The sequence below is a fragment of the Telmatherina bonti genome, assembly GCF_933228915.1.
Source record: "Telmatherina bonti genome assembly, chromosome: 7".
Taxonomy (NCBI): Eukaryota; Metazoa; Chordata; class Actinopteri; order Atheriniformes; family Telmatherinidae; genus Telmatherina; species Telmatherina bonti.
Window position 1 is genome coordinate 376,291 of NC_136625.1, and position 13,386 is coordinate 389,676.

The 13,386-nt window shown below is 47.1% G+C and overlaps 1 protein-coding gene across 1 annotated transcript in view; it reads left to right on the forward strand.

Moving 5' to 3' along the window:
• Positions 1 to 13,386, forward strand: part of amph (amphiphysin) — a 70,021-nt gene that overhangs the window by 33,142 nt on the left and 23,493 nt on the right. The window contains exons 8-10 of the mRNA XM_079244450.1: positions 1,828 to 1,903; positions 2,883 to 2,965; positions 12,570 to 12,708. Of these exons, the coding sequence (XP_079100576.1) occupies positions 1,828 to 1,903; positions 2,883 to 2,965; positions 12,570 to 12,708 (298 nt within the window). The remainder of the gene's footprint in view (positions 1 to 1,827; positions 1,904 to 2,882; positions 2,966 to 12,569; positions 12,709 to 13,386) is intronic.

The window sequence follows — 13,386 nt, forward strand, 5'->3', positions numbered from 1 at the left end:
AGCAGGTGGAACTGATTGTCAATCGGTGTTGCTTCCTAAGTGGACAGTTCCATTTCACAGAAGTCTGGTTGACTTGGAGTTACATCGTGTTGTTTAGGTGTTCCCTTTATATGTTCAGCGTGTATTTTCCAGGAATGAGTTCCAAGAACCACTAAGGTGCTTGCCAGTCTCTTTTCCGAGGTTAAAGCTGTGTGTCCCCCGATCTCTGTTTGAGCCAAGAATGATTGTCTGACCTGTGAGACAGGTGTACTAAAGGTGACCGATAACCCATTGGTAGTTGTCAAATGTTCTATTTCTTAATTAGTTAAACAAAATTGTTATCTTACACCAGAGTTTAAATAAATCACCAAAGCTCACACTTAAGCGGCAGTCTAGGAAAAATCATGGTTAGAGTGAAGGCAGCATGATCTGACAATGCTTTAGTCGGTTAAAAATGGACCAGTACCAGAAGACGTGTATCAATGAAAAGGTAATGTTTTCTGGAATATATGTGATGGATGTGGAAAAGCAATGAATTACCTCTGTCCTAGAGAAGGAGAACCTCTCACACATTACTGATGCCATAATCAGATCAAAAGGCTTGGATACTTGCTGAACTGCTGTTAGCAGAGGATTGTTCTAGAAATGGGTTCAACTAGAGGTTGAAATCTACCCTAAGAATTAGAAAGTGTGTGTTGAGGCCAGGGAGTAATGAAAAGAGGAATCTTTATTGCTAACTGAAGGAAAGCTGGGTCTCAGCATAGCTTTCATATTAAAGATGGTGTATGCCCAAAAGTCCTCAGCTTTATTAATTGGTATGTTTGTTCTGTAAAGCAGTATTGTGTGAATAATTGGATATCTGATGTGGGCATGGCTACTGTGGAAAAGTGGGTCCCCATTTCACATGATATGACATTCAACAGATAGTTTTAATTATTCAACATGCACACTTTTATTCTTTGCCTTTTAACACTGTGAGTCGTGTGGTCCTCTGTGTCTTCTACTCGTTTTGTTTGTTCTTTTTAGTTATTTTATTGGGTATTGATTCATTTTAAATTGCTTATCCTGTTATTTTAATGACATTATTTGATTTTAATCTTGTGGTATTTGACTATGAAGTACTTTGGAGACATTCTGTTTTTTTATGTGCTTTATAAATAAAGTGGATTGGATTAAATAACAACTGATGGAGGTGGTGAGAAAGTAGGAAAAGGTTTACTGCACATGTGGAAAGACACAAACACCACTGTGCTAACCACCCTGCCCTGCCGTGCACCAAGCTTCTTGTTGAATATGAAATAACCCAGGGGGATCATGCAAGCCAATGTGGGCCACCCCCACCCCAAACAGGTGTTCATCCTCACATCTGTCTTGTGTCCTCTGTATTTATGGCCCAGGTTTTCCTTTATTTGTGACTGGGTTACTGTGAGTTTTTCTTTCCAGTCTTTGAGTTTCAGTTCTCAGATTTTGGTCTGTTGTTTGTTCACTTCCCAGTTTTCATAATTCTGAAGTGTGTTCTGTTTAATTTAAATTGTTTAATCTTCCATTCATCTGGGTCTCTTTGTGTCCTGCTTTTAGGATATTCCAGTTGGCATTCTGCTTCCACAGTCCAAGACAAATGGATCTATAACACCATCATTATTGTAGTCCTCACCTAATCCTGACTCTTTATGCTCAACATGTTTCCGAAACTTTGGGTTTTAAAACAGCTGAAGACTAATTCTCACACAGATTCAAACACAAGCTCCACCGATGATGATGATGATGATCTTCTGAACATGTCTGAAAATAATTCCAGTACCTAACCTTCAGATTTTACTGAAACAAGGTTGTTTTTCCGCTTTGCAGCCGAGTTGGCTTCTACATCAGCACCTTTAAGAGTGTGACGAGTTTGGAGGCAAAGTTCCACCGTGAGATCTCTCTGGTGAGTTTATCATATTTATTCTTTCAAATGAGACAGGAAATGAATGAAAGATGTAAAACTATATTTAGATGTCTATTGTGTGTTCTGTAGTATGAACAGATGCCATCTCTAGCATCATGGAGTTTAGTCTCACCTGAGGGAGGCAATGCAAATTTACCTGTACAGCACAACCCAACAACAGGGTAACTCAGGTGCTTCCAAGAAACATTTCAACTTTAGAAAATGAAAAGCATAACTTGACATTAAAATTAACAGAACTGTGGGAAGATCTGTTTATTCCCTGAACAAGTCAGAGTTTCTATTTGTTGCTTCTGAAGCCACCTGACAGATTCCATGCAAAGAAAAGGAAAAGTTTCAGCTAGGAAGGGTAAACTTCTAAATATCACATTCTCCAGTCTTTAAAAAAAAAAAAAAAAACAACTCTCATTCTGATCATGAAAATAAGCCATTTTCGCAGCATCTGTGTGAAACTGGAAACTTTGGCATTAAGGGGAAATGTTCAAAGGTGCAAAAGGCCAAAGGAATTCATAGGCAAGTCCCAAAAAGAAGAGAGCAAGAAGGAGGGACACTGAAGTGGGAACTGGTGATTTTATTGATCGGTTCAGATTAATCTTCACAATGAAAGGTCTTCATCTGGGAATTTCAAGCATCAATGTCCTGCTCTGGTCTTGGTTGTGCTGATTAGTCCTGATGTTCTGGTCAGGATCCAACATGGACCAGGATCTAGCTGTCATGCTATCAAACAGCGAATTAAAATGGAGTTGTTGGAGCTTTCTGGTAATGGTTCACCATCAGCATCACTTTCATTTCATGGCAAGCCTCTGGGAATTCAACCAATCAGAGCACACCTTCACCACATTGAGTTTCCATGGAGACAATTCTCCAGGGGCAAGATCTCCCTTGTTCTGAAATGGCTTATCTGAGTTAAGATTGTGTCCTTCTATAGGAGATGATACACACCAACTTCTTATCTCTCCAGGTGTGCAAGGAACTTTATGAAGTGATGACCAAACTAGCTGAACAGCATTCTGACAAAATGTTCACGATTCAAGGAGCACCAAGGTAATCTGAAGTTTTCATCTAGTCAATGGAAATCTGTGGCGTGTGTGTTTGTCAGTATATTCTCTGAGTTTGGTGATGAGTGTTGTCAGTGTATAACAGATCAATATTCAATGTTATTGTTGTCATTGCACGACCACAATGAAACTGAAATGTGCACACCGTCCCAAGGGGCTGGTTTTACAAAAAATGATAAAAATGATAAAGTTATAAAAGTACAGAGATAAATATAAACATATTTATCAAGACACAACATCCATCTACCACTAAATGCAATTTGCTCTGTAATGAGTTGTGGCTGCAGGACACTGGCAGCGTTTAGGTTCTGATGAAGCATAAAAACACTTTCTAAGTCTGTTTGTGGTTCTAGTGTCCTGTAGCGTTTACCAGAAGGTAGCAGCTCCAAAGGTTTCTCTCCAGGCTGAGTGGGATCCCAGAGGATCTGTTTAGCCCTCCTGAGGCTGTGCAGATCCTCCAGGGACGCTCCTTCCTGTCTGCAGCTGTGCAGCTGGAGAACCACAGGCTGCTGCAGCAAGTCAGGATGGAGCGTCTGCAGAAGGACCAGCAGAGACGGCTGCTTGTTCCTCAGGAGCCTCATGGTGGCTCTGGTGTGGGCGCTGTAGGTCAGGTCGTCCTCCACGTGCACGCCCAGGGAATGGAAGCCAGACCTCCATGGTCTTAGAGGTGTTGAGGAGGTTATTTATTATTACCAGCCATACGCTCCCCCTCCCTCTGGTATGGAGACTCACCCCCCCCCCCCCCCCCCCAGATGAGCCCCACCACCGTTGTGTCATCTGCAAACTTAATGATGCGAGTGCTGGGGGGGGGGGGTGTGGAGGTGCAGTCATAAGTGTAGAAGTTTAAGAGTAGGGGGCTCAGCACACAGACCTGTGGAGAGCCGGTACCGATGTTGGAGGAAACGTGGGGACCTACTCCCACCTTCTGGGGACGATCCGTCAGGAAGTCTCTCAGGTAGTGGCAGATCTCTGGGAGCAGGATGATGAGAGAGGATTTCAAGCAGGGTGGCACAAAGGCCTGGCTCAGGGACTGGTTAAAGACCTTAGTACAGTACTGCGCAGTCCTTGAGCACCTGACCAGGGACGCTGTCCGGTCCAGCAGCTTTCCTAGGGTTTACAGACCCCAGCGTGTGCCTCACCTGGAACTCTTTGTGATGGGGTTCTATTCGCTATACAATGATGTGGCAAAGTCGTGGCTCCTTTTCTGATGTGGGTTTTATTGTGCGCATCAATCTCCACAGTGCAGTGATCTTTACAGTGACCAGCCAGCTATTTACACAATTTACAAGTTTGTATTTACAATGGCTGCCCGCTCTGCAAACCATCAACACTCCGTTTTTATTACTCACACCAAGTTCTCCGACTAACTCCTCACACTCCGCCCCCGGTCCGCTCTGAATGAGCCTCTTAAAAACACAATGCCCCGCCCCTTCCCATGAACTTCCCATTACTACAAATAAATGGGATTTTCCCCCAAATGTCCCAACAATATATCGACCACCCAGAGAAACCATATCAACAAAGTTCATGAACATATCCCCATACATATTCCCACAGATGAACATAGAAAAACATAATATTACGGTGTATTATTCTGAAAATCCGTTAGTCACGGGGCGATGACGTCTTTGCCGCATTGCAGCATACTCCAGCCATAAAACACAGGTAAACCTCGTAACCCAGTTTTCACCAACCCCCCAGCAGATGAAGATGACACCCCAGTAGTTTTCCCACCCATAACCTGCTCCCAGTATTTGTAGCAAAACCAATAGATGTGCACCCCTATTAGTCTGCTACCTGACAGGTGGCATACCTGAACTAAAGCGACTATGTGGGACTCGGAGAGATTTGCTGGGCCTGACGTCCCGCAACACAGTCAGGTAGGTGGTTGGGGGTGTGGGTGTCTGTGACAAGGCAGCTTTGTCACATCATCCCCCTCCTCTTCTGGGTTGACGATGTACAGCAACCGTGAGAGATAATCTGCAACAATATTTGTCTCCCCTGATCGGTGCCGAATCTGAAATCGGAACGGTTGCAGTGCAAGGTACCATCGGGTAAGTCGACTATTATGGTCCTTCATAGATTGAATCCAGGTTAAGGCACGATGGTCAGTCTCTAAGTCGAACTCACGTCCAAGCAGATAATATCGTAGGCTGTCCAGAGCCCATTTAATAGCCAGCCCCTCCTTCTCAATGACAGAGTAGCGAGTCTCCCTGGGCAGCAGTTGTCGGCTGAGATACAGGATGGGTTGTTCTGCTCCCTCATCGCCCTGAGCCAACACTGCTCCAATACGACTGCTGACGCATCCACCTGCACCAGAAACTTTTTGTTGAAGTCCGGGCTACAAAGAACTGGAGACGAACACAATGCCTCCTTTAGGGAGTTGAAGGCGCGTTCACATTCCTCCGTCCAGGCCACAGGATTTCTCTGGCCCTTGGTGGTGAGTGCAGTGAGCGGGGCAGCCATCGTAGCAAATTGTGGCACAAACCGGCGATACCATCCTGCCAGACCCAAGAAAGACCGCACCTCCTTTTTGGTCCGTGGTCGGGGACAGTTGCGGATGGCCTCCACTTTTTTCCATCTGAGGACACACCTGGCCTTGTCCCAGCTGGTATCCCAGGTATCGTACTTCTTGCCTCGCCCACTCACACTTGGCCATGTTTAGTGTGAGACCCGCCTGCTGAATGGCTTCTAGGACACGTCTGAGATGGAGGAGATGCTCCTCCCAGGTGTCACTGAAAATGACAACGTCATCAAGGTAGGCGGCGCTGATGTCGTCACACCCCTGCAGGACTCGGTCCATCAGCCGCTGAAACATTGCGGGGGCTCCGTGAAGCCCAAACGGCATGACTGTGAACTGATAAAGTCCAGTGGGAGTTCGGAAGGCTGTGTAGGGACGGCAGGATGGTTCCAGCGGTACCTGCTAGTATCCTTTACACAAATCCAGAGTGGTGATGTATGTGGCAGATCCAATCCTTTCCAGCAGCTCATCGATTTGAGGCATTGGATACGCGTCAAACTCTGAGACAGCGTTCAGTTTTCGAAAGTCTATACACGGCCTCAGGGACCCATCCTTCTTTGTGAGTAGGACCATTGTGCTGCACCACTTTGATTCAGATGGCTCAATCACTCCCAACTCCAACATGGTCGTAACCTCTTCCCTCAGTTTCCTCACCAGCATCTGAGGGACCCGATAGGGACGTTGTCGGATTGGTCGGCGCTCCTTCAGACGGATCTGATGCTGGATGACAGAGGTTTGTCCAGGTGTCGGTCCGAACAAGGTGGGCACCTCCTGAAACACCTGCTGCAATTGGGCTACCTGTTCTGAGGAAAGGTGAGACAGTTCCGGCAGACTGGCCTGGGTCAGATTTCCTCACTGGGAATTTCCACTCTCCGGTTTAACTCCTCGTACCACCAAGCCCACAGCCTCTGTCTGGTTGCTAGGTTCTCTCCATTCTTTTAGCAGGTTGACATGGTAGGTTTGTTTCTGTTTCTTTTTCTCTGGATGGAAGACCTCATAAGTAACAGGACCCATCTTCCGAGTGATGGTATAAGGACCTTGCCACTTAGTCAGCAGCTTGCTGGTGGATGATGGCAGGAGCGGGAGCACCTTCTGGCCAGGCTGGAGATCCCGCTGTCGGGCCTGTTGGTCGTACCAGGTTTTTTGTTTCCGCTGCGCTGCCTGTAGATTCAGCTCAGCCTCCTCGCTGTATGTTGCCAGACACTCTCTCATCTCCAGGATATAATGTAACGTCCCTTTCTCACCCGGTCTGCTGACAGTTCCCTCCCAGCTTTTACGTAGAAGGTCTAGAGGCCCCTGGACATCCCACCCATATAGTAGCTCAAATGGGGAAAACCCAGTGGAAGCCTGGGGAACCTCACGGTAGGCGAAGAGAAGAAATGGGAGCCATCGATGCCAGTCCCGCCCGGTATCGGCCACGAATCTCTGCAGCATCCGTTTAGGGTCTGGTTAAATCGTTCCACTAACCCATCCGTCTGCGGATGGTAGGGCGTAGTCTTGATGGTTGTGATGCCCAGCTGCCGGTGGAACTGCTGTATAAGCTGTGAGGTGAAGTTAGTCCCCTGATCGGTCAGAATCTCATCTGGAATTCCCACTCTGGAAAAAAGTTCAATCAGGCAACGCGCTATTGCGGTGGTAGTAATGGTACGGAGTGGAAAGGCTTCCGGGTACCTGGTGGCATAGTCGCAGACAACTAAAATGTACTGATGACCCTGGCTGCTTCTCACCATGGGCCCAACAATGTCCATTGCTAGCCTCCGGAATGGGGTGGAGATGACCGGCAGGGGCTGGAGACACGCACGGTCGGCTCTGCGTGGTGTGCTAGTTTTCTGACATGTGGGGCAGGTCAGGCAGTAATTTTGAATGTCACTATACATCCCGGGCCAGTAAAACCGGGAGCTAACCCGCAGGTAAGTTTTATGTCGGCCTAAATGCCCCGCCCAAGGTACCGTATGAGCTACATGCATCACTACAGAGTGACAATTTTTAGGGAGCACAAGACGTTTCTGTTTTTCATTTTGTACATACAACAGTTCATTCTCAATTAAAAAACAGTCTTTCCCCACATATCGTATATCTCCACCCTCCACCACTTTCTTAAAGAGGGGTTTCAAGGTGTCATCATGTTTTTGTAGCTCAGCCATATTTTCCGGGATTTCCCACCTATCCGTAATATCCAGCCCCTGTGTGTCAGGTGCTGCTACGCCCAGCTGTTTCTCAAAACGACATTGCCTTCGAGGCTTTTTCGGGCCTCTGATGCTGCCTTTGCACAGGCTATCATCCAAGTCCGGGAGAGGCATCACTCCAGCTTGGATCACTACGCCAACCGTGGGTAAATACGGCTGGTCATCCACATACACAGTCACTTCTGCTTGTGGGTACGCATGATTATCTCCGTGAACACACACAATGTCTGTTGTCAGCCTGTAATCCAGATTGCCAACGTGAACCAGCTTTTTATGAATGAGGGAGGTAAAGCTCCCACTGTCTGAGCGCAATAACAGTGTCATTGTTCACCGTTACAGATTTGTGCACTTGTTTTCTTAGTTCCTCATTTTCAGCAGGATCAACTTCATGTCTTGGCACGTAACATGCGCCGGTAATTTTAGTTTTTTTTAGCGGACACAAAGACGCTTTGTGACCAGCCTGTTGACAATAGAAACAAATCAGCGTCTTACCGGATGCTGGCCGTTCAGTAACGGTGCTGGGGATACCTGGCGGAGGACGCGCCGCGGCTCCCCGTCTGGTCCACGTCAACGAAGCCGGAGATGCTGACAGACGTACATCCCCGACGGGACGAGCCATGGTGGTCAGTCGTGAAGACGCTCCTCCCTTCCTTACGTTGAGATACTGCAGGGCCAACTTTGCCGCTTGTAATCCGTCCGCTGGATCGTGTTCTTTCACCCATGTCCGCACCTCCGGAGAGAGGACACGAAGGAGCTGCTCCAGAATGATGATCTCCCCGATCTCTTCCTTGCTGCGTTGCTCGGGCTGGATCCAGCGGCGGTAAAGCCCTGTCAGGCGATGATACGTCTCCGTGGGCGTTTCCCCGGGTGGCACCGATGTGTAGCGAAACTTCTGCCTGTATGTTTCTGGTGAGATGTCATACTTTGCCAATAAAGCCGTTCTCAGTTCCTTGTATGAGTGTGCTTGGTCCTTGTCCATGGCTGTATATGCCTCCAGAGCTTTTCCCGACAGGAGGGGCACCAATCTGCAGGCCCACTCGGTCTCTGGCCATTTCCTGGTTCTAGCAATTCTTTCAAAACGTAATAGGTAATTTTCAATGTCCTCGCCCGCTTGATATGGGGGAATCTTTGGCTGAGTGTGGTATATCGAGGCCATTCTGTGTCGATCTACTGTATCATCATCATCATCACTGAGTGATGGAGACATTCCTGCAGTACGTCGTCGCCCTGCCGGGGTTGGCAGTACCAGCCGCGGGCTACTGGCAGTGTCTGTGCTGGGCGTGTACGCTGCTGCTGCGATGTGAGATGCCGGGGTGGATGCGTGCGGCTGGGGTGCTGGTTGAAGTGCCAGACGGAGACCACGCAGTTCCTGCAGCAGGCCTTCCTCCCTTCTGCTGGGTATCCAAGAAGGTCCTCATAAGGGTAACAAGGTCCATATTTCCTTCTGACGTCCCCGAAATCGGCTGCATGGCGATCTCCTCCTCCTCCAAAGATGCCTCAGTTCTCCAATCCTCGTCCTCTCTCCCCGCTGCTGCGGCTGCCTTATCTAGGCCGTCCCTCGCCTGCGATCGCAGCCCCGTCCTCCTCAGAGGCCGAACCATCCTCCGACCTCGACTTGCCATCCCACTTCTGATACCAACTGTGACGGGGTTCTATTCGCTGTACAATGATGTGGCAAAGTCGTGGCTCCTTTTCTGATGTGGGTTTTATTGTGCGCATCAATCTCCACAGTGCAGTGATCTTTACAGTGACCAGCCAGCTATTTACACAATTTACAAGTTTGTATTTACAATGGCTGCCCGCTCTGCAAACCATCAACACTCCGTTTTTATTACTCACACCAAGTTCTCCGACTAACTCCTCACACTCCGCCCCCGGTCCGCTCTGAATGAGCCTCTTAAAAACACAATGCCCCGCCCCTTCCCATGAACTTCCCATTACTACAAATAAATGGGATTTTCCCCCAAATGTCCCAACAATATATCGACCACCCAAAGAAACCATATCAACAAAGTTCATGAACATATCCCCATACATATTCCCACAGATGAACATAGAAAAACATAATACTACGGTGTATTAATCTGAAAATCCGTTAGTCACGGGACGATGACGTCTTTGCCGCATTGCGGCATACTCCAGCCATAAAACACAGGTAAACCTCTTAACCCAGTTTTCACCAAACCCCCCAGCAGATGAAGATGACACCCCAGTAGTTTTCCCACCCATAACCTGCTCCCAGTATTTGTAGCAAAACCAATAGGTGTGCACCCCTATTAGTCTGCTACCTGACAGATGGCAGAACTGAACTAAAGCGACTATGTGGGACTGCGAGAGATTTGCTGGGCCTGACGACCTGGAACACAGTCAGGTAGGTGGTTGGGGGTGTAGGTGTCAGTGACAAGGCAGCTTTGTCACACTCTTACATCACAAGAGTGCTGCTGCTGCGAGCTGGATGATGTGGGGGGGGGTCAGATCCACTGGTGGAACATCAAAACGAGCGAAGATGCTGTTTAACTTGATCGCTAAAGAGGCGCCACCATCCTCAGTTGAAAGGCTGCAGGGTCTCTGACTGGTTATATGCTGCATACCTGCCTGGCGTTGTTCTTGAAGCAGTCCTCTATCTTTCTGTTGTACGCATCCTTTGCCTCCTGAATACCTCTCCTCAGGTCTGCTCTAGCTTTGCCCCACTGACCTGAAGGCGATGTTCCTCTCCCTCAGCAGGCTCTGTACCTGTCTAGTCATCCAGGGCTTCCTATGTGGATAGACACGGATGTGTTTATCCATAGTTGAGATATCAGTGCAGAATATAATGTAGACCGTTATGATGTGCTGCTGCAGATCTTCGCTGTCAAACACATCCCAGTTTGTTGTCTCAAAGCAGTCTTGCTGAGATGCACCTTCAGGCCAGGTCTTGATAATTCTTGATGTAATTGGAGCCGTTTTCCTAAGGGGAACGTATGAGGATATGAAAAGCAGGGGCATGTGATCTGACTGGCCAAGGTGTGGCTTTGCTATAAAGACTTGTTTAATGTTTGAACACACCTTGTCTTGTGTATTCTCCCCTCTTGTAGCACACTTCACATGCTGATGTAATTTAGGGAACACAGTTTTTAGATCAGCATGGTTGAAGTCTCCTGCTACGATGTGAATAGCTTCAGGATATGTGTTCTGCAGTTTACTAATGATGTCATGTCAAAGTCTGAGAGCTTGGTTAGCATTAGCATCCGGGGAAATGTACACACCAGTGATGAGGACAGAGGTAAACTCCCGAGGCAGGTAGATGGGCCTGCATTTCACCGTGGTGTACTCCACATTGTGAGAGCAGTAGCTGCACAGTGTCTTAGAGTCCCTACACCAGCTGGATATATGTAAACCACAGACTGTATAAAAAGATGGGCGGAGCCTCCGTGACGTCACCCGTAGGTTTCTGAAGAGCTGAATTGAAACTCGGTGGGCGGTTCCTACCACCACCATCTTGGCAGCGTCATGCGTGTCGTCTCACCCAGAAAATACAAATATGGGCAAATAGGCAGAGCTGAGAGGGGGGGCTGTGAGTGTCATGGCGGATGATTGACATTGAGCGAACTCCGACCTTTCTGTAGCTAAGAGCTAACCGAGCTAACCTGGAGATAACAGGAGCTAACCAGCTAACGGAGGTAAGCGGGCTAAAGCTAAGTCACGTTGTTAACCGGCTAAAAAACCGCGGTTGTTCTGCGTTCTTCTGACTTGAAGCAGGAGATCGAGTAGCTGTCAATCAAAAGGACACGCCCCTAAATATGCCGAACTTCGAGATTCAATTACTTTTAAACGGGCGAGAAAAAAATTCACTCCCCTGACAGTTGTCATAAAGGTAAACCTGACCTATTAAACCTAAAATGGATTTTTGAACCAGGCTGTAAACATGTTTATTTCTGCTGTAAACATGTTTATTTCTGCTGAAACATGTTTATTTCTGCTGTAAACGTGTTTATTTCTGCTGTAAACATGTTTATTTCTGCTGTAAACATGTTTATTCCTACTGTAACCATGTTTATTTCTGCTGTGAACATGTTTATTTCTGCTGTAAACATGTTTATTTCTGCTGTGAACATGTTTATTTCTGCTGTAAACATGTTTATTCCTGCTGTGAATTTGGTCTTTTTAACATGGGAGTCTATGGGGATTCGCTCTGTTCTGCAGCCCCTAGTGGATGAAGGGGGAACTGCAGTTTTATGTACTTCCGCATAAGCTTCACTTTAAACCGCCAGAGGATGCTGCTTGATGTAAACACACAGCCCCCCTCCTCTGCTCTTACCAGAGTCAGCAGTCCCGTCCCAGCGGTGCAGCATGCTAGCTCATTGGCTGCATCTGCTGTTGTGGGTTTTAGCTGGGTGTCTGTCAGAATTAACATACAGCAATCTCTGACGTCGTCGTAGGTGGAAACCTGCAGCCTCAGCTCATCTATCTTCAGCGAGGCACCTTGTGTTGGGGAGACGCTGGGAAGCGGTGGTTTGTGCGGCCTCCTGCATAACCTCGCTCGTCCTTCTGCTTCCTCCTTTCACATCGACATCTCTGTCTCCTCTCCCCGGGGATAGTAAACCACGGGGCACTGGGGCTCCTGGCAATGTCGGCACCAACGAACACAGTTGTCACATTTCTCTCGTTTCGTGTTTTTATTTCCAGGAGTTTGAGCTGACTGTAAGCTCTATCTGCCTTCTCACACACACACACACACACACACACACACACACTCATTTCACTCACTAACAACCAGACACACATGAAAAAAGCAGCGTCGAGACGCGCAGCCATCTACACGAACGGCAACACACTACCAATCCATAATACCTGAAATGGGCCAATCAGGAAAAAGCTCTTTGATATTTTGTCACGTTCCACAGCGATTCAGGACCACTGCGTCTAGCAAGAACCCCCTCACCACCAGAAGATGAGAGCCCACCTGAAAGTCCGGAGGCTAGTTCCAATCACATGCTACGTCCCATCTCACCTGGACCACCACGCCCTAAATCCCCAACTCAGGTATCTGTACTTCTAACACGGTCTAGATCCACACAGGCGGATCTGGTATCTGCTAATCTAACTGGGTCTAGTTCCTTGCAGGTTACTAAGTTATTATCAATAGTCAATGAGAGCCGCCAGCAGTCAGTAGGTGATGGCATTTGTTGATTAATGTTTGTGATTAACAGCTAATGCTGACTGGTGACAGATATTGATCATTTCTAGTGTGTTTGACCTTCATAACTCTGTTTTTTTCTTTTCTGCACTCTTGTCTGTTAATGGGTGAGTGAACCTGAAACGTTAGTTCTTTGTTGAGCTGATTCATTTCATCAGTGTTGTCCAGCTTTTAGTTTACAGTTCTACCAACTTGGTGTCTGTGTTGTTGTTTTTTCTGCAGTCATTCATTAAGTTTCTAGTGGGTTCTGGTGGTTCTGGTTCTCTTATTAAGGGACAGCTGGACACTCCAATAAAAGTCCAGCTTTTTTCAGATGGAAAAGCATGTAGATGAGAACATATAAAGATTTAGTTTGAATTCAGCTGCACTTTGTAACGTGATGGTTTTTATTGAGATTTATTTTAGAAAATTTAAGAATTATTAACCATTAAATCTGTTCAAGTTTAGATGTTTAAACAACTAAAAGTGAAATTTAATCTCAGATTTACTCTCAGATCATTTCAACCATCTCATCTGATCAGAAA